The sequence below is a fragment of the Salvelinus fontinalis genome, chromosome 3, assembly GCF_029448725.1.
Source record: "Salvelinus fontinalis isolate EN_2023a chromosome 3, ASM2944872v1, whole genome shotgun sequence".
In the NCBI taxonomy this organism is placed as follows: domain Eukaryota; kingdom Metazoa; phylum Chordata; class Actinopteri; order Salmoniformes; family Salmonidae; genus Salvelinus; species Salvelinus fontinalis.
Genome location: NC_074667.1, coordinates 65,366,838 through 65,388,991, shown reverse-complemented (window position 1 = coordinate 65,388,991; position 22,154 = coordinate 65,366,838). Strand labels below are relative to the sequence as shown.

General features: G+C 44.9%; 1 protein-coding gene across 1 annotated transcript in view; it reads right to left on the bottom strand.

Annotated features, from left to right (window-relative positions):
• The window catches only part of stab1 (stabilin 1), a 174,734-nt gene that overhangs the window by 133,321 nt on the left and 19,259 nt on the right, over window positions 1–22,154 (bottom strand). Inside the window, exons 5-8 of the mRNA XM_055917813.1 lie at window positions 14,278–14,373; window positions 12,317–12,427; window positions 8,637–8,827; window positions 304–434 (exon numbers count right to left, since the gene is read on the bottom strand). Of these exons, the coding sequence (XP_055773788.1) occupies window positions 304–434; window positions 8,637–8,827; window positions 12,317–12,427; window positions 14,278–14,373 (529 nt within the window). The remainder of the gene's footprint in view (window positions 1–303; window positions 435–8,636; window positions 8,828–12,316; window positions 12,428–14,277; window positions 14,374–22,154) is intronic.

Sequence of the window (22,154 nt, the reverse complement as noted above, 5' to 3'; positions counted from 1 at the left end):
ATGCCAGGAAACTTCCACCCAGGATTTCTGGGAAACCTGTGATTTTTGGGAAAGTTACCAGAATTCTACTATAACCCTACCTGGGTTACAATATTCTTCTTGTGAGGACAGTGACCAGGTTTATAGGTTTCTTTCTAGGTTTCCTGGGCACTGTGGCTTCTGTCTCTGAATTGCTTACTCTTTGGGGTTTTAGGCTGGGTATCTGTAAAGCGCTTTGTGACAAATGCAGATGTAAAAAGGGTTTTATAAAGTAACATTTGATTTGATTGGTTGATTAGTTGGTTGATTGATTGGTTGACCCACCTGGGGTATCCGTCCAGGCCGGTCTCACAGCGGACGTTGAGGTGGCAGGTGGTGTCATGACATACATTCTTCAGGGTACAGCCGGAGGACGGGGTAGAGCCCTCCCAACCACGCATACAATCACATCTAGACTGGAAGATCAGATACAGACATTCAGTTACACGATTCCCATTTATTGGAACTTTCACAACGTTCTAGATTCCCTGCACATTCCATCCTTCCGAGAATCTTCCGACCAGGAATCCTGAAAAACTTTTGGATAACGGAATTTTACAACCAACTAACACACCGAGTTACACTGGAGTTACACCCTATCCTTCTAACTCAACTATACACACAGTTGTGGCTGCTTTGCATGATGCATTGTTGTCTCTACCTTCTTGCCCTTTGTGCTGTTGTCTGTGCCCAATAATGTTTGTACCATGTTTTGTGCTTCTGCCTTGTCAAATCAAATCAAATTGTATTTGTCACATGAGCTGAATACAACAGGTGAAATGCTTACTTACAAGACCTTAACCAACAATGCTTTAAGAAGTTTTAAGACATTTTTTTTTTTAATAATTAGTGTTAAGTAAAAAAATAAAGATAACAAATAATTAAACAGCATCAGTAAAATAAAAAGCAAGGCTATATACAGGTGGAAACCGGTACAGAGTCAATGCGCGGGTGCACCGGTTAGTTGAGGTAATTGAGGTAATATGTACATGTAGGTAGAGTTAAAGTGACTATGCATAGATAATAAACAGAGAGTAGCAGCAGCATAAAGGGGGGGGGGGGATACAAATAGTCTGTGTAGACATTTTATTAGATGTTCAGGAGTCTCATGGGTAGAAGCTGTTAAGAAGCCTTTTGGACCTGGACGTGGCGCGCCTGCACCACTTGCCGTGCGGTAGCAGAGAGAACAGGCTATGACTATGTTGTGTTGCTACCATGCTGTGTTGTCATGTGTTGCTGCCTTGCTATGTTGTTGTTGTCTTAGGTCTCTCTTTATGTAGTGTTGTTGTGTCCCTCTTGTTGTGATGTGTGTTTGGTCCTATATTTTTATTGAATTTATTTTTAATCCCAGCCCTCGTCCCCACAGGAGGCCTTTTGCCATTTGGTAGGCCGTCATTGTAAATAAGAATTTGTTCTTAACTGACTTGCCTAGTTAAGGGATCAGACCCTTTTTTTTAACATTTTCGCCTAAAATGACATACCCAAATCTAACTGCCTGTAGTTCAGGACCTGAAGCAAGGATATGCATATTCTTGATACCATTTGAAAAGAGAAAGGCCATAATGTATTATTCCAGCCCAGGTGCAATTTAGATTTTGGCCACTAGATGGCAGCAGTGTATGTGCAAAGTTTTAGACTGATTCAATCAACCATTTAATTTCTGTTTAAACATTTGTATCATGTCTGCTCAAATGAGCCTAATTGGTTTAATAATAACTTTTCAAGTTCATAACTGTGCACTCTCCTCAAACAATAGCATGGTATTATTTAATTGTAAAAGCTACTGTACATTGAACAGTGCAGTTAGATTAACAAGAATTTAAGCTTTCTGCCAATATCAGATATGTCTATGTCCTGGGCAATGTTCTTGTTACTTACAACCTCATGCTAATCACATTAGCCTACGTTAGCTCAACCATCCCGAGGGGGACCCACCAATCCTGTAAATAAAGGTTAAAAAAATAAATAAAACACAAATAAATACACCTAACCATCCCATTAAACCATACACTATTACATAGACTGGTTGTTAATGTGAAAGGCCCAGTGCACTCAAAAACGAGATTTGCCTGTGTTTCATATATTTTTCCACACTATGAGGTTGGAATAATACTGTGAAAATGGGAAAATTATAGTATGATGCACTTTCAGTGTAAGATCTGTTTGAAAAGACCGCCTGAAATTTCAGCCTGTTTTGGTGGGATGGAGTTTCGGCCTGTCTGGTTCCAAACCTCTGCCAATAACAGTTAGTTTTCCATTTCCCCCACTCAGATCACTCCCAGACAGTCCTAGTAAAATTGTTACTTGAGAAATTGCTCTTTGCGAAGAATGTCACGAATTGACTGGGTGTGTGAGGTAAGAATCAGGCACAGAGAGCAGAGAGTTCCAAAGAAAAAAGTGCACTTTAATCTGGCATCAAAATACACAGGGCGCGAAAATACTGACCAACCCAAAACAAAGGGCGCGAAAATACTGACCAACCCAAAACACAGGGTACACGGTCCAGAGCACTAACCAACCCAACGACACAACACGTAACACAAAATGAATCCCGCACAAAACAAGGGCGGGTTTACTAGACTTAAATAAGGAAGCCCATCAGGAAAACACAATTAGACACAGGTGCAACTAATAAGACAAAACAAACAGAAAAAGGAAAAGGGATCGGTGGCGGCTAGTAGACCGGTGACGACGACCGCTGAGCACCGCCCGAACAGGCAGGGGAGCCAACTTCGGCGGGAGTCGTGACAAAGAAGCTATTTTTGTAATCTACATATACTCACAACCAACTTTTACAGATTTTATATAACAAATCAGCCTAATTTCCTGATGCACTGACCTCATTCATTGTTCTCTTTCCCAATGTAATCACAGAGTTGGAAAGCAATGCTACAAATTGGTTACGATCTCAGCTTTCATTTCATATAAAGTTTGTCCATCTGTGATGAACACAAAGTGGTTTTCTTTCACATCTACAATTTGTGTAAACATTTTTCAAATTTGATTGAATATCAAAGCATTTCTGTTTGTTGTAGAATCATGGGACTACTTTATGGCGGCGGGAGACTCTCAGCTTTCAGGATGTGATGTACCGTTCTGACACATATTGATGGACAGTCAGACGAGCGAATGAGTGTTAAAGCGGGACTCACGAGCATACAATGGCTGTGGATATGTAACCCGATACCCCCGGGGTCTTGAGAGATCTACTCAATTGAATCTTGGAAGAGGGGCTCTCAGCCAAAAGAATAGCGTAGCAAATTGGCTGGACAGAAGCTGATTTATCAGTGAATTACCTTGATAAAACAATTAAATTATAACTAAACTAAATCATATAGACACTAGTGCTGAGCATTTCAAGCTTTTTGAGGTCGGTTCGGTTTAGGTTTGATTAGTATTTTTAGACATTAAATGCACTATGCATCATGTGGGTTTAATGCTGTAACAACACAGAATAAAGTCATTAATAAATGTCCCATGATACCAGCAACTGTCCATTACTGCTTATCATTAAACATCATTTCTTCACACGTCTTCACTAAAATATTTCAGTTGTTGTGTTTATTTTATTGGTTTTATTTGATGACTTTATTATTTAATTCCAAGTCATCATCTCATCTCTATAGAGCTGCTGTCTGAGTCATCGTCTCATCTCTATAGAGCTGCTGTCTGAGTCATCGTCTCATCTCCATAGAGCTGCTGTCTGAGTCATCATCTCATCTCTATAGAGCTGCTGTCTGAGTCATCGTCTCATCTCTATAGAGCTGCTGCCTGAGTCATCGTCTCATCTCTATAGAGCTGCTGTCTGAGTCATCATCTCATCTCTATAGAGCTGCTGTCTGAGTCATCATTTCATCTCTATAGATTTGCTGTCTGAGTCATCATCTCATCTCTATAGAGCTGCTGTCTGAGTCATCATCTCATCTCTATAGAGCTGCTGTCTGAGTCATCATCTCATCTCTATAGAGCTGCTGTCTGAGTCATCATCTCATCTCTATAGAGCTGCTGTCTGAGTCATCGTCTCATCTCTATAGAGCTGCTGTCTGAGTCATCATTTCATCTCTATAGATTTGCTGTCTGAGTCATCATCTCATCTCTATAGAGCTGCTGTCTGAGTCATCATCTTATCTCTATAGAGCTGCTGTCTGAGTCATCATCTCATCTCTATAGAGCTGCTGTCTGAGTCATCGTCTCATCTCTATAGAGCTGCTGTCTGAGTCATCATCTCATCTCTATAGAGCTGCTGTCTGAGTCATCATCTCATCTCTATAGATCTGCTGTCTGAGTCATCATCTCATCTCTATAGAGCTGCTGTCTGAGTCATCGTCTCATCTCTACAGAGCTGCTGTCTGAGTCATCATCTCATCTCTATAGAGCTGCTGTCTGAGTCATCGTCTCATCTCTATAGAGCTGCTGCCTGAGTCATCGTCTCATCTCTATAGAGCTGCTGTCTGAGTCATCATCTCATCTCTATAGAGCTGCTGTCTGAGTCATCGTCTCATCTCTATAGAGCTGCTGTCTGAGTCATCATCTCATCTCTATAGAGCTGCTGCCTGAGTCATCGTCTCATCTCTATAGAGCTGCTGTCTGAGTCATCATCTCATCTCTATAGAGCTGCTGCCTGAGTCATCGTCTCATCTCTATAGATTTGCTGTCTGAGTCATCATCTCATCTCTATAGAGCTGCTGTCTGAGTCATCATCTCATCTCTATAGAGCTGCTGTCTGAGTCATCGTATCATCTCTATAGAGCTGCTGTCTGAGTCATCTCATCTCTATGGAGCTGCTGTCTGAGTCATCATCTCATCTCTATAGAGCTGCTGTCTGAGTCATCATCTCATCTCTATAGAGCTGCTGTCTGAGTCATCGTCTCATCTCTATAGAGCTGCTGTCTGAGTCATCATCTCTATAGAGCTGCTGTCTGAGTCATCATCTCTATAGAGCTGCTGTCTGAGTCATCATCTCATCTCTATAGAGCTGCTGTCTGAGTCATCATCTCTATAGAGCTGCAGTCTGAGTCATCGTCTCATCTCTATAGAGCTGCTGTCTGAGTCATCGTCTCATCTCTATAGAGCTGCTGTCTGAGTCATCGTCTCATCTCTATAGAGCTGCTGTCTGAGTCATCATCTCATCTCTATAGAGCTGCTGTCTGAGTCATCGTCTCATCTCTATAGAGCTGCTGTCTGAGTCGTCGTCTCATCTCTATAGAGCTGCTGTCTGAGTCATCATCTCATCTCTATAGAGCTGCTGTCTGAGTCATCGCCTCATCTCTATAGAGCTGCTGTCTGAGTCATCATCTCATCTCTATAGAGCTGCTGTCTGAGTGATCGTCTCATCTCTATAGAGCTGCTGTCTGACAACTCACTATTTTAGTTGTTCTTCAAATTAAATAAGGCATATTTACATGACTGCTGAATACCAACTATCGATAAATGGATCATGTATTTTCAGTTAGAGATACCTTGTGAAGCAACTGCTACATCCTTCTCTAATCAATCCATCTCCAGGCAAGTACAAACGCAATAGATTATTGTCATGGTAGTCATTGAATTCAAAAAAATTGAGCCTACATTGGTCAATTCTTTTAAGAACAAAATAAAAGTAACTGACATTTTGGTTAAATCACTCAGCACTAACAGACACAGACTAACCCTGCTGGTATAGACACACACTAACCCTGCTGGTATAGACACAGACTAACCCTGCTGGTATAGACACAGACTAACCCTGCTGGTATAGACAGACTAACCCTGCTAGTATAGACATAGACTAACCCTGCTGGTATAGACATAGACTAACCCTGCTGGTATAGACATAGACTAACCCTGCTGGTATAGACACAGATTAACCCTGCTGGTATAGACACAGATTAACCCTGCTGGTATAGACACAGATTAACCCTGCTGGTACAGACAGACTAACCCTGCTGGTATAGACAGACTAACCCTGCTGGTATAGACACAGATTAACCCTGCTGGTATAGACACAGATTAACCCTGCTGGTATAGACAGACTAACCCTGCTGGTATAGACACAGATTAACCCTGCTGGTATAGACACAGACTAACCCTGCTGGTATAGACACAGACTAACCCTGCTGGTATAGATACAGACTAACCCTGCTGGTATAGACACAGACTAACCCTGCTGGTATAGACAGAGACTAACCCTGCTGGTATAGACACAGACTAACCCTGCTGGTATAGACACAGCCTTACCCTGCTGGTATAGACAGACTAACCCTGCTGGTATAGACAGACTAACCCTGCTGGTATAGACACACACTAACCCTGCTGGTATAGACACAGACTAACCCTGCTGGTATAGACACAGACTAACCCTGCTGGTATAGATACAGACTAACCCTGCTGGTATAGACACAGACTAACCCTGCTGGTATAGACACAGACTAACCCTGCTGGTATAGACAGAGACTAACCCTGCTGGTATAGACAGAGACTAACCCTGCTGGTATAGACACAGACTAACCCTGCTGGTATAGACACAGCCTTACCCTGCTGGTATAGACAGACTAACCCTGCTGGTATAGACAGACTAACCCTGCTGGTATAGACACACACTAACCCTGCTGGTATAGACACAGACTAACCCTGCTGGTATAGACAGACTAACCCTGCTGGTATAGACAGACTAACTCTGCTGGTATAGACAGAGACTAACCCTGCTGGTATAGACACATACTAACCCTGCTGGTATAGACAGAGACTAACCCTGCTGGTATAGACACACACTAACCCTGCTGGTATAGACACAGACTAACCCTGCTGGTATAGACAGACTAACCCTGCTGGTATAGACAGAGACTAACCCTGCTGGTATAGACACACACTAACCCTGCTGGTATAGACACAGACTAACCCTGCTGGTATAGACAGACTAACCCTGCTGGTATAGACAGAGACTAACCCTGCTGGTATAGACACACACTAACCCTGCTGGTATAGACACAGACTAACCCTGCTGGTATAGACAGACTAACCCTGCTGGTATAGACAGACTAACTCTGCTGGTATAGACAGAGACTAACCCTGCTGGTATAGACACATACTAACCCTGCTGGTATAGACAGAGACTAACCCTGCTGGTATAGACACACACTAACCCTGCTGGTATAGACACAGACTAACCCTGCTGGTATAGACAGACTAACCCTGCTGGTATAGACAGAGACTAACCCTGCTGGTATAGACACACACTAACCCTGCTGGTATAGACACAGACTAACCCTGCTGGTATAGACAGACTAACCCTGCTGGTATAGACACACACTAACCCTGCTGGTATAGACAGAGACTACCCCTGCTGGTATAGACAGACTAACCCTGCTGGTATAGACAGACTAACCCTGCTGGTATAGACACACACTAACCCTGCTGGTATAGATAAAGACTAACCCTGCTGGTATAGATACAGACTAACCCTACTGGTATAGACACAGACTAACCCTACTGGTATAGACACACACTAACCCTGCTGGTATAGACACAGATTAACCCTGCTGGTATAGACAGACTAACCCTGCTGGTATAGACAGATTAACCCTGCTGGTATAGACAGACTAACCCTGCTGGTTTAGACACAGACTCACCTTGCCAGGGCTGGTATATACACAGACTAACCCTGCTGGTATAGACAGACTAACCCTGCTGGTATAGACAGAGACTAACCCTGCCGGTATAGACACACACTAACCCTGCTGGTATAGACACAGACTAACCCTGCTGGTATAGACAGACTAACCCTGCTGGTATAGACAGAGACTAACCCTGCTGGTATAGACACAGACTACCCCTGCTGGTATAGACAGACTAACCCTGCTGGTATAGACAGACTAACCCTGCTGGTATAGACAGAGACTAACCCTGCTGGTATAGACACAGACTACCCCTGCTGGTATAGACAGACTAACCCTGCTGGTATAGACAGACTAACCCTGCTGGTATAGACACACACTAACCCTGCTGGTATAGATAAAGACTAACCCTGCTGGTATAGATACAGACTAACCCTACTGGTATAGACACAGACTAACCCTACTGGTATAGACACACACTAACCCTGCTGGTATAGACATAGACTAACCCTGCTGGTATAGACATAGACTAACCCTGCTGGTATAGACATAGACTAACCCTGCTGGTATAGACATAGACTAACCCTGCTGGTATAGACATAGACTAACCCTGCTGGTATAGACATAGACTAACCCTGCTGGTATAGACACAGACTAACCCTGCTGGTATAGACACAGATTAACCCTGCTGGTATAGACAGACTAACCCTGCTGGTATAGACAGATTAACCCTGCTGGTATAGACAGACTAACCCTGCTGGTATAGACACAGACTCACCTTGCCAGGGCTGGTATAGACACAGACTCACCTTGCCAGGGCTGGTATAGATACAGACTCACCTTGCCAGGGCTGGTATAGATACAGACTCACCTTGCCAGGGCTGGTATAGACACAGACTCACCTTGCCAGGGCTGGTATAGACACAGACTCACCTTGCCAGGGCTGGTATAGACACAGACTCACCTTGCCAGGGCTGGTATAGACACAGACTCACCTTGCCAGGGCTGGTATAGACACAGACTCACCTTGCCAGGGCTGGTATAAATACAGACGGTGGAATTGCGAGGACAGCCTCCGTTGTCCTCATCGCATGGGTTGATGGGAACACACATCCGGCCATCCCCCTTGTAACCTGCCTTACACTGGCACTGGAACACCCGCCCCCCCAGCCAAGAACAGTCCGCATTCACATCACACTGCTTAGCTGAACAAACACCTGGGAAATAAAGAAATAAAGAAATAACAAATAACATAACATTTTAAATTATGCAATGGAATAGAAGAGAGTAAATCAGAGGGGAGCACAGCAAAGCAGAAAACACAGTAGAACAGAATAGAAGAGAATGTCATAAAACAGAACAGAGTAGAATAAAACAAAACAGAGCAGAATAGAATAGAACAGAGCAGAATTTAATAGAACAGAGCAGAATAGAATAGAACAGAGCAGAATAGAATAGAACAGAGCAGAATTTAATAGAACAGAGCAGAATAGAATAGAACAGAGCAGAATAGAATAGAACAGAGCAGAATAGAACAGAATACAATAGAACAGAATAGAACAGAGCAGAATAGAATAGAATAGAACAGAGCAGAATAGAATAGAACATAATAGAACAGAGCAGAATAGAACAGAACATAATAGAATAGAATAGAACAGAGCAGAATAGAATAGAACGTAATAGAATAGAACAGAGCAGAGCAGAATAGAACAGAATGGAATAGAACACAATATAATAGAAAATAACAGAATAGAACAGAACAGAGCAGAATAGAACAGAATAGAATAAAGCAGAATAGAACAGAATAGATTAGAGCAGAATAGAACAGAACAGAGCAGAATATAACGGAATAGAACAGAGCAGAATAGAATAGAACAGAGCAGAGCAGAATAGAACAGAATAGATTAGAGCAGAATAGAATAGAACAGAGCAGAATAGAACAGACTAGATTAGAGCAGAATAGAACAGAACAGAGCAGAATAGAATAGAACAGAATAGACCTGAGCAGAAAATAACAGAGCAGAATAGAACAGAGCAGAATAGAATAGTATAGAATAGAATAGAACAGAACAGAGCAGAATAGAACAGAACAGAACAGAATTGTATAGAATAGAGCAGAGAGAGCAGAAAAAAACAGAGCAGAAAAAACAGAGCAGAATAGAACAGAGCAGAATAGAATAGTATAGAATATAATAGAACAGAACAGAGCAGAATAGAACAGAACAGAGCAGAATAGAACAGAGCAGAACAGAATAGAACAGAGCAGAATAGAACAGAGCAGAATAGAACAGAGCAGAACAGAATAGAACAGAGCAGAATAGAACAGAGCAGAATAGAATAGAACAGAGCAGAATAGAATAGAACAGAGCAGAATAGAACAGAGCAGAATAGAATAGTATAGAATATAATAGAACAGAACAGAGCAGAATAGAACAGAGCAGAATAGAATTGTATAGAATATAATAGAACAGAACAGAGCAGAATAGAACAGAACAGAACAGAATTGTATAGAATAGAGCAGAGAGAGCAGAAAAAAACAGAGCAGAAAAAACAGAGCAGAATAGAACAGAGCAGAATAGAATAGTATAGAATATAATAGAACAGAACAGAGCAGAATAGAACAGAACAGAGCAGAATAGAACAGAGCAGAATAGAACAGAGCAGAATAGAACAGAATAGAACAGAGCAGAACAGAATAGAATAAAGCAGAATAGAATAGAACAGAGCAGAACAGAATAGAACAGAGCAGAATAGAACAGAATAGAACAGAGCAGAACAGAACAGAATAGAACAGAATAGAACAGAGCAGAACAGAACAGAATAGAACAGAACAGAGCAGAACAGAGCAGAATAGAACAGAATAGAACAGAGCAGAACAGAACAGAATAGAACAGAATAGAACAGAGCAGAACAGAACAGAATAGAACAGAATAGAACAGAGCAGAACAGAGCAGAATAGAACAGAATAGAACAGAGCAGAACAGAACAGAATAGAACAGAGCAGAATAGAACAGAGCAGAACAGAACAGAATAGAACAGAACAGAGCAGAACAGAGCAGAATAGAACAGAATAGAACAGAGCAGAACAGAACAGAATAGAACAGAATAGAATAGAACAGAACAGAGCAGAATAGAACAGAACAGAGCAGAATAGAACAGATCAGAACAGAATATAACAGAATAGAACAGAGCAGAATAGAACACAACAGGATAGAACAGAGTACAAATGAACACAATAGAACAGAGCAGAATAGAATGTAATATAATAATTTGGCTTCCAAGTTTAAGGTGAATAAGTTAAATAGAAAACATTGACCTAAATAACAATGAAGAACAGGGCTAAAATGTCTTCAACACTCGTCAATGTAATAGTGAAATCATATGTTACTTCGTCTACACAGCATGCATAGTAAGATCAGTGACAACCAGTCTGGTGGGGGATTGCGGACTTCCTGCTTATGTAACCGGTGTGAAATGGCTAGCTAGTTAACGGGGTGCGCTCTAATAGCGTTTCAATCGGTGAAGTCACTCACTCTGAGACCTTGAAGTAGTTGTTCCCCATTGCTCTGCAAGGGTAACGATGCTTCGTGGATGACAGTTGTTGATGTGTGCAGAGGGTCCCTGGTTCGAGCCCAGGTAGGGGTGAGAAGAGGGACGGAAGCTACACCGTTACACATATTTCTTTGTGGGAGAGATCTTTCTGGGCTGTACTCGGCCTTGTCTCAGGATTGTAAGTTGGTGGTTGAAGATATCCCTCTAGTGGTGTGGGGGCTGTGCTTTGGCAAAGTGGGTGGGGTTATATCCTGTCTGTTTGGCCCTGTCCGGGGGTATCGTCGGATGGAGCCACAGTGTCTCCCGACCCCTCCTGTCTCAGCCTCTAGTATTTATGCTGTAGTAGTTTATGTGTCGGGGGGCTAAGGTCAGTCTGTTATATCTGGAGTATTTCTTCTGTTTTATCCGGTGTCCTGTGTGAATTTAAGTATGCTCTCTCCAATTCTTTCTTTCTCTCTTTCTTTCTCTCTTTCTCTCGGAGGACCTGAGCCCTAGGACCATGCCTCAGGACTACCTGGCATGATGACTCCTTGTTGTCTCCAGCCCACCTGGCCGTGCTGCTGCTCCAGTTTCACCTGTTCTGCCTGCGGCTATGGAACCCTGACCTGTTCACCGGACGTGCTACCTGTCCCAGACCTGCTGTTTTCAACTCTCTAGATACAGCAGGAGTAGAGATAATCTCAATGATCGGCTATGAAAAGCCAACTGACATTTACTCCTGAGGTGCTGACCTGTTGCACCCTCGACAACCACTCTGATTATTATTATTTGACCATGCTGGTCATTTATGAACATTTGAACATTTTGGCCATGTTCTGTTATAATCTCCACCCGGCACAGTCAGAAGAGGACTGGCCACCCCTCATAGCCTGGTTCCTCTCTAGGTTTCTTCCTAGGTTTTGGCCTTTCTAGGGAGTTTTTCCTAGCCACCGTGCTTCTACACCTGCATTGCTTGCTGTTTGGGGTTTTAGGCTGGGTTTCTGTACAGCACTTTGAGATATCAGCTGATGTAAGAAGGGTTTTATAAATACATTTGATTTGATTAATTTCCTCCTGTTCCGGGAACCTTCAAAGTGGCATTTCTTGAAAACCTATGAATTTTGGGAAAGTTAGCAGAATTTTGTAACCCTAGTGATATCTATGATCTCTGTTACCTGAGCAACGGTCTCCAGTCTTGTGAAACCCAGGAAGACATTGACACACGGCGTTCTCTACCACTCCTTTACAGTGGGAGTAGGCACTGCAGTTCTTACAAGCAGCAGAGACTGGAGGAAACACAATACACATCATCAGTAGACACCAACCTACTGAAGTACCTTTCACTAAATGAGATCACTAAATGAGATCACTAAATGTGATCAATAAATGAGATCACTAAATGAGATCACTAAATGAGATCGCTAAATGAGATCGTTAAATTAGATCACTAAATGAGATCACTAAATGTGATCACTAAATGAGATCGCTAAATGAGATCGTTAAATTAGATCACTAAATGAGATCACTAAATGTGATCACTAAATGAGAGCACTAAATGAGATCACTAAATGTGATCACTAAATGTGATCACTAAATGAGATCACTAAATGAGATCACTAAATGAGATCACTAAATGAGATCGTTAAATGAGATCACTAAAATATATCACTAAATGAGATCATTAAATGAGATCGTTAAATGAGATCGTTAAATGAGATCACTAAATGAGATCACTAAAATATATCACTAAATGAGATCATTAAATGAGATCACTAAATGAGATCACTAAATGAGATCGTTAAATGAGATCACTAAAATATATCACTAAATGAGATCATTAAATGAGATCGTTAAATGAGATCGTTAAATGAGATCACTAAATGAGATCACTAAAATATATCACTAAATGAGATCATTAAATGAGATCACTAAATGAGATCACTAAATGAGAACAAGATGACAATCATCAAACAATTGATTTTATTTTTTGAAAGTTTGTCTGGTCCAGAACACGGTGAAAACTGGTTTTCCCTTTTAAAAAATACATGAATTTCACATGTGAAATCTTCCAAAAGGTTTTATGTAATCACATGTGATCTTATTTGAAGACAATGTGATAACGTGACAACATGTAAAACAACATGTGGTAACATGAAACTACATAAGTGAAAAAACGTGAGCAGGTCTTCCAAAAACACGTGAGGTGTTCCAAAAACACGTGAGCTCTTCCAAAAACACGTGAGCTCTTCCAAAAACACGTGAGATCTTCCAAAAACACGTGAGGTGTTCCAAAAACACGTGAGGTGTTCCAAAAACACGTGAGATCTTCCAAAAACACGTGAGGTGTTCCAAAAACACGTGAGCTCTTCCAAAAACACGTGAGGTGTTCCAAAAACACATGAGATCTTCCAAAAACACGTGAGGTGTTCCAAAAACACGTGAGGTGTTCCAAAAACACGTGAGATCTTCCAAAAACACGTGAGGTCTTCCAAAAACACATGAGGTGTTCCAAAAACACGTGAGGTGTTCCAAAAACACGTGAGGTGTTCCAAAAACACGTGAGATCTTCCAAAAACACGTGAGGTCTTCCAAAAACACGTGAGGTGTTCCAAAAACACGTGAGGTGTTCCAAAAACACATGAGCTCTTCCAAAAACACGTGAGGGGTTCCAAAAACACGTGAGATCTTCCAAAAACACGTGAGGTGTTCCAAAAACACGTGAGGTGTTCCAAAAACACGTGAGATCTTCCAAAAACACGTGAGGTGTTCCAAAAACACATGAGCTCTTCCAAAAACACGTGAGGTGTTCCAAAAACACGTGAGATCTTCCAAAAACACGTGAGGTGTTCCAAAAACACGTGAGATCTTCCAAAAACACGTGAGGTGTTCCAAAAACACGTGAGGTCTTCCAAAAAAGCACATTTACATGTGAAATCATGTCTTTTTTTTGTAAGGGTCAATATCAATGGACTATATCTGGCCTGCATCACAAATGCCATCCTATTCCCTATAGTGCACTACTTTTGATTAGGACCCATAGAGCTCTGGCCAAAATAAGTGGACTATTTAGGGGATAGGGTGTTATTTGGGGCACAAGCCCAATTCATGTTTCTGGTGTAAAGGAGGGCGGGGTTACCTTGATCACACCTGGGCCCAGTGTACGGAGGCTGGCAGTAGCACTCTCCGTTCCCATCGGGACCGCTGTTACACTCTCCATTCACACAGCCACACTCTGGACAACACAACAAAACAACAATGACAACGTTAGCTGGCAGGTTAGAATATTCATGGAGGGATAGAGAGGGGAATGTCCATTTCGTCCCTTTGTGCCAGAGAGAACTTAGGGTTCTGCCTGCAGTTATGGAACCCCTACCTGTCCCAGACCTGCTGTTTTCAACTCTTAATGATCGGCTATGAAAAGCCAACTGACATTTATTCCTGATTATTATTTGACCATGCTTGTCATTTATGAACATTTTGAACATCTTGGCTCTCTCTAATTCTCTCCTTCTCTCTTTCTTTCTCTCTCTCGGAGGAACTGAGCCCTAGGACCATACGTCAGGACTACCGGGCATGATGACTCCTTGCTGTCCCCAGTCCACCTGGCCTTGCTGCTGTCCCAGTTTCAACTGTTCTGCCTGCGGTTATGGAACCCCTACCTGTCCCAGACCTGCTGTTTTCAACTCTTAATTATCGGCTATGAAAGCCAACTGACATTTATTCCTGATTATTATTTGACCATGCTTGTCATTTATGAACATTTTGAACATCTTGGCCATGTTCTGTTATAATCTCCACCCGGCACAGCCAGAAGAAGACTGGCCACCCCTCATAGCCTGGTTCCTCTCTAGGTTTCTTCCTAGGTTTTGGCCTTTCTAGGGAGTTTTTCCGAGCCACCGTGCTTCTACACCTGCATTGCTTGCTGTTTGGGGTTTTAGGCTGGGTTTCTGTACAGCACTTCGAAATATTAGCTGATGTACGAAGGGCTATATAAAATAAACTTGATTGATTGATAGGGTTCTGCAAACAAAACCTGAGTACACACAGGATCATACAGTTCTGCCCTATACAACTCAGTATAAAAGTCAGCTCCCGCATCTCCCCCAACACAGAGGTCACCCGCCCATCCGACAGCCGTAGACAATGCACAACCTTGGCTTCACCGCTCTGTCTTTCCAAACCAAAGAAGGAGCTGGGAGCATCCATCTCATTGAGCCAGCCTCAGCTACACCACCATCTATAGCATGACGAGACCCAGCCTCATCTACACCACCAGCATGACTAGACCCAGCCTCATCTACACCACCATCTATAACCTGACTAGACCCAGCCTCATCTACACCACCATCTATAGCCTGACTAGACCCAGCCTCATCTACACCACCATCTATAACCTGACTAGACCCAGCCTCATCTACACCACCATCTATAGCCTGACTAGACCCAGCCTCAATAACACCACCATCTATAACCTGACTAGACCCAGCCTCATCTACACCACCATCTATAACCTGACTAGACCCAGCCTCATCTACACCACCATCTATAACCTGACTAGACCCAGCCTCATCTACACCACCAGCATGACTAGACCCAGCCTCATCTACACCACCATCTAAAGCATGACTAGACCCAGCCTCATCTACACCACCATCTAAAGCTTGACTAGGCCCAGCCTCATCTACACCACCATCTATAGCATGACTAGGCCCAGCCTCATCTACACCACCATCTATAGCATGACTAGACCCAGCCTCATCTACACCACCATCTATAGCATGACTAGACCCAGCTTCATCTACACCACCATCTATAGCATGACGAGACCCAGCCTCATCTACACCACCAGCATGACTAGGCCCAGCCTCAGCTACACCACCATCTATAGCATGACTAGACCCAGCCTCATCTACACGACCAGCAAGACGAGACCCAGCCTCATCTACACCACCAGCATGACGAGACCCAGCCTCATCTACACCACCATCTATAGCATGACGAGACCCAGCCTCATCGCACCACCATCTATAGCATGACTAGACCCAGCCTCATCTACACCACAATCTATAGCATGACTAGACCCAGCCTCATCTACACCACCAGCATGATGAGACCCAGCCTCATCTACACCACCATCTATAGCATGACACCACCATCTATAGCATGACTAGACCCAGCCTCATCTACAACACCAGCATGACTAGGCCCAGCCTCAGCGACACCACCATCTATAGCATGACTAGACCCAGCCTCATCTACACCACCAGCATGACTAGGCCCAGCCTCAGCTACACTACCATCTATAGAATGACTAGACCCAGCCTCATCTACACCACCATCTATAGCATGACTAGACCCAGCCTCATCTACACCACCATCTATAGCATGACTAGACCCAGCCTCATCTACACCACCAGCATGACTAGGCCCAGCCTCATCTACACCACCATCTATAGCATGACTAGACTCAGCCTCATCTACACCACCAGCATGACGAGGCCCAGCCTCAGCTACACCACCATCTATAGCATGACTAGACCCAGCCTCATCTACACCACCATCTATAGCATGACGAGACCCAGCCTCAGCTACACCACCATCTATAACCGTACTAGACCCAGCCTCAGCTACACCACCAGCATGACTAGACACAGCCTCATCTACATGACCAGCAAGACGAGACCCAGCCTCATCTACACCACCAGCATGACGAGACCCAGCCTCATCTACACCACCATCTATAGCATGACGAGACCCAGCCTCATCGCACCACCATCTATAGCATGACTAGACCCAGCCTCATCGACACCACCATCTATAGCCTGACTAGACCCAGCCTCATCTACACCACCAGCATGATGAGACCCAGCCTCATCTACACCACCAGCATGATGAGACCCAGCCTCATCTACACCACCATCTATAGCATGACGAGACCCAGCCTCATCTACAGCACCATCTATAGCATGACTAGACCCAGCCTCATCTACACCACCATCTATAGCATGACTAGACCCAGCCTCAGCTACACCACCAGCATGACTAGGCCCAGCCTCAGCGACACCACCATCTATAGCATGACAAGACCCAGCCTCATCTACACCACCAGCATGACTAGGCCCAGCCTCAGCGACACCACCATCTATAGCATGACTAGACCCAGCCTCATCTACACCACCAGCATGACTAGGCCCAGCCTCAGCTACACTACCATCTATAGCATGACTAGACCCAGCCTCATCTACACCACCATCTATAGCATGACTAGACCCAGCCTCATCTACACCACCAGCATGACTAGACCCAGCCTCATCTACACCACCAGCATGACTAGGCCCAGCCTCATCTACACCACCATCTATAGCATGACTAGACCCAGCCTCATCTACACCACCATCTATAGCATGACTAGACCCAGCCTCAGCTACACCACCATCTATAGCATGACTAGGCCCAGCCTCATCTACACCACCAGCATGACTAGGCCCAGCCTCAGCTACACCACCATCTATAGCATGACTAGGCCCAGCCTCAGCTACACCACCATCTATAGCATGACGAGACCCAGCCTCATCTACACCACCATCTATAGCATGACTAGGCCCAGCCTCATCTACACCACCATCTATAGCATGACTAGGCCCAGCCTCATCTACACCACCATCTATACCATGACTAGACCCAGCCTCATCTACACCACCAGCATGATCATTAAGAGTTTTCAACTCTTAATGATCGGCTATGAAAAGCCAACTGAGATTTATTCCTGATTATTATTTGACCATGCTTGTCATTTATGAACATTTTGAAAATCTTGGCTCTCTCTAATTTTCTCCTTCTCTCTTTCTTTCTCTCGGAGGACCTGGGCCCTAGGACCATGCATCGGGACTGCCGCCCGTGGTGACTCCTTGCTGTCCCCAGTCCGCCTGGCCTTGCTGCTATTCCAGTTTCAGCTGTTCTGCCTGCGGTTATGGAACCGCCACCTGTCCCAGACCTGTTGTTTTTCAACTCTTAATGATCAGCTATGAAAAGCCAACTGAAAATTATTCATGATTATTATTTGACCATGCTTGTCACTTATGAACATTTTTGAACATCTTGGCATAGTTCTGTTATAATCTCCACCCGGCACAGCCAGAAGAGGACTGGCCACCCCTCATAGCCCGGTTCCTCTCTAGGTTTCTTCCTAGGTTTTGGCCTTTCTAGGGAGTTTTTCCTAGCCACCGTGCTTCTACACCTGCATTCTAGCTGTTTGGGGTTTTAGGCTGGGTTTCTGTACAGCACTTCGAGATATTATCTGATGTACGAAGGGCTATATAAAATAAAATTGATTGATTGAAATTGATTGACTAGGCCCAGCCTCAGCTACACCACCATCTATAGCATGACGAGACCCAGCCTCATCTACACCACCATCTATAACCTGACTAGACCCAGCCTCATCTACACCACCATCTATAGCATGACTAGACCCAGCCTCATCTACACCACCATCTATAACATGACTAGACCCAGCCTCAGATACACCATCTATAGCATGACTAGACCCAGCCTCAGCTACACCACCATCTATAGCATGACTAGGCCCAGCCTCAGCTACACCACCATCTATAGCATGTCTAGACCCAGCCTCAGCTACACCACCAGCATGACTAGGCCCAGCCTCAGCTACACCACCATCTATAGCATGACTAGACCCAGCCTCAGCTACACCACCATCTATAGCATGACGAGACCCAGCCTCATCTACACCACCATCTATAGCATGACTAGACCCAGCCTCAGCTACACCACCATCTATAGCATGACAAGACCCAGCCTCATCTACACCACCAGCATGACGAGACCCAGTCTCAGCTACACCACCATCGATAGCATGACTAGACCCAGCCTCATCTACACCACCAGCATGACTAGGCCCAGCCTCAGCTACACCACCATCTATAGCATGACTAGGCCCAGCCTCAGCTACACCACCATCTATAGCATGACGAGACCCAGCCTCATCTACACCACCATCTATAGCATGGCTAGGCCCAGCCTCATCTACACCACCATCTATACCATGACTAGACCCAGCCTCATCTACACCACCAGCATGACTAGGCCCAGCCTCAGCTACACCACCATCTATAGCATGACGAGACCCAGCCTCATCTACACCACCATCTATAGCATGACGAGACCCAGCCTCATCTACACCACCATCTATAGCATGACTAGACCCAGCCTCTTCTACACCACCATCTATAACCTGACTAGACCCAGCCTCATCTACACCACCATCTATAACCTGACTAGACCCAGCCTCATCTACACCACCATCTATAGCATGACTAGGCCCAGCCTCAGCTACACCACCATCTTTAACCTGACTAGACCCAGCCTAATCTACACCACCATCAATAACCTGACTAGACCCAGCCTCATCTATACCACCATCTGTAACCTGACTAGACCCAGCCTCATCTACACCACCATCTATAGCATGACGAGACCCAGCCTCATCTACACCACCATCTATAGCATGACTAGACCCAGCCTCATCTACACCACCATCTATAGCATGACTAGACCCAGCCTCATCTACACCACCATCTATAACCTGACTAGACCCAGCCTCATCTATACCACCATCTGTAGCCTGACTAGACCCAGCCTCATCTACACCACCATCTATAGCATGACGAGACCCAGCCTCATCTACACCACCATCTATAGCATGACTAGACCTAGCCTCATCTACACCACCATCTATAGCATGACTAGACCCAGCCTCAGCTACACCACCATCTATAGCATGACGAGACCCAGCCTCATCTACACCACCATCTATAGCATGACGAGACCCAGCCTCAGCTACACCACCAGCATGACTGGACCCAGCCTCATCTACACCACCATCTATAGCATGACTAGACCCAGCCTCAGCTACACCACCATCTCTAGCATGACTAGACCCAGCCTCAGCTACACCACCATCTATAACATGACTGGACCCAGCCTCAGATACACCACCATCTATAGCATGACTAGACCCAGCCTCAGCTACACCACCATCTATAGCATGACTAGGCCCAGCCTCAGCTACACCACCATCTATAGCATGTCTAGACCCAGCCTCAGCTACACCACCAGCATGACTAGGCCCAGCCTCAGCTACACCACCATCTATAGCATGACTAGACCCAGCCTCAGCTACACCACCATCTATAGCATGACTAGACCCAGCCTCAGCTACACCACCATCTATAGCATGACGAGACCCAGTCTCAGCTACACCACCATCTATAGCATGACTAGACCCAGCCTCATCTACACCACCAGCATGACGAGACCCAGCCTCATCTACACCACCATCTATAGCATGACGAGACCCAGCCTCATCTACACCACCATCTACAGCATGACTAGACCCAGCCTCAGCTACACCACCATCTATAGCATGACAAGACCCAGCCTCATCTACACCACCATCTATAGCATGACTAGACCCAGCCTCAGCTACACCACCATCTATAGCATGACTAGGCCCAGCCTCATCTACACCACCATCTATAGCATGACGAGACCCAGCCTCAGCTACACCACCATCTATAGCATGACTAGGCCCAGCCTCATCTACACCACCATCTATAGCATGGCTAGGCCCAGCCTCATCTACACCACCATCTATAGCATGGCTAGGCCCAGCCTCATCTACACCACCAGCATGACGAGACCCAGTCTCAGCTACACCACCATCTATAGCATGACTAGGCCCAGCCTCAGCTACACCACCATCTATAGCATGACGAGACCCAGCCTCATCTACACCACCATCTATAGCATGACTAGAGCCAGCCTCATCTACACCACCATCTATAGCATGGCTAGGCCCATCCTCATCTACACCACCATCTATACCATGACTAGACCCAGCCTCATCTACACCACCAGCATGACTAGGCCCAGCCTCAGCTACACCACCATCTATAGCATGACGAGACCCAGCCTCATCTACACCACCATCTATAGCATGACGAGACCCAGCCTCATCTACACCACCATCTATAGCATGACTAGACCCAGCCTCATCTACACCACCATCTATAACCTGACTAGACCCAGCCTCATCTACACCACCATCTATAACCTGACTAGACCCAGCCTCATCTACACCACCATCTATAGCATGACTAGGCCCAGCCTCAGCTACACCACCATCTTTAACCTGACTAGACCCAGCCTCATCTACACCACCAGCATGACTAGGCCCAGCCTCATCTACACCACCATCTATAGCATGACTAGACCCAGCCTCATCTACACCACCATCTATAACCTGACTAGACCCAGCCTCATCTATACCACCATCTGTAGCCTGACTAGACCCAGCCTCATCTACACCACCATCTATAGCATGACGAGACCCAGCCTCATCTACACCACCATCTATAGCATGACGAGACCCAGCCTCATCTACACCACCATCTATAGCATGACTAGACCCAGCCTCATCTACACCACCATCTATAACCTGACTAGACCCAGCCTCATCTATACCACCATCTATAGCCTGACTAGACCCAGCCTCATCTACACCACCATCTATAGCATGACGAGACCCAGCCTCATCTACACCACCATCTATATCATGACTAGACCTAGCCTCATCTACACCACCATCTATAGCATGACTAGACCCAGCCTCATCTATACCACCATCTATAGCATGACTAGACCCAGCCTCATCTATACCACCATCTGTAGCATGACGAGACCCAGCCTCAGCTACACCACCAGCATGACTTGACCCAGCCTCATCTACACCACCATCTATAGCATGACTAGACCCAGCCTCAGCTACACCACCATCTATAGCATGACTAGACCCAGCCTCAGCTACACCACCATCTATAACATGACTGGACCCAGCCTCAGATACACCACCATCTATAGCATGACTAGACCCAGCCTCAGCTACACCACCATCTATAGCATGACTAGGCCCAGCCTCAGCTACACCACCAT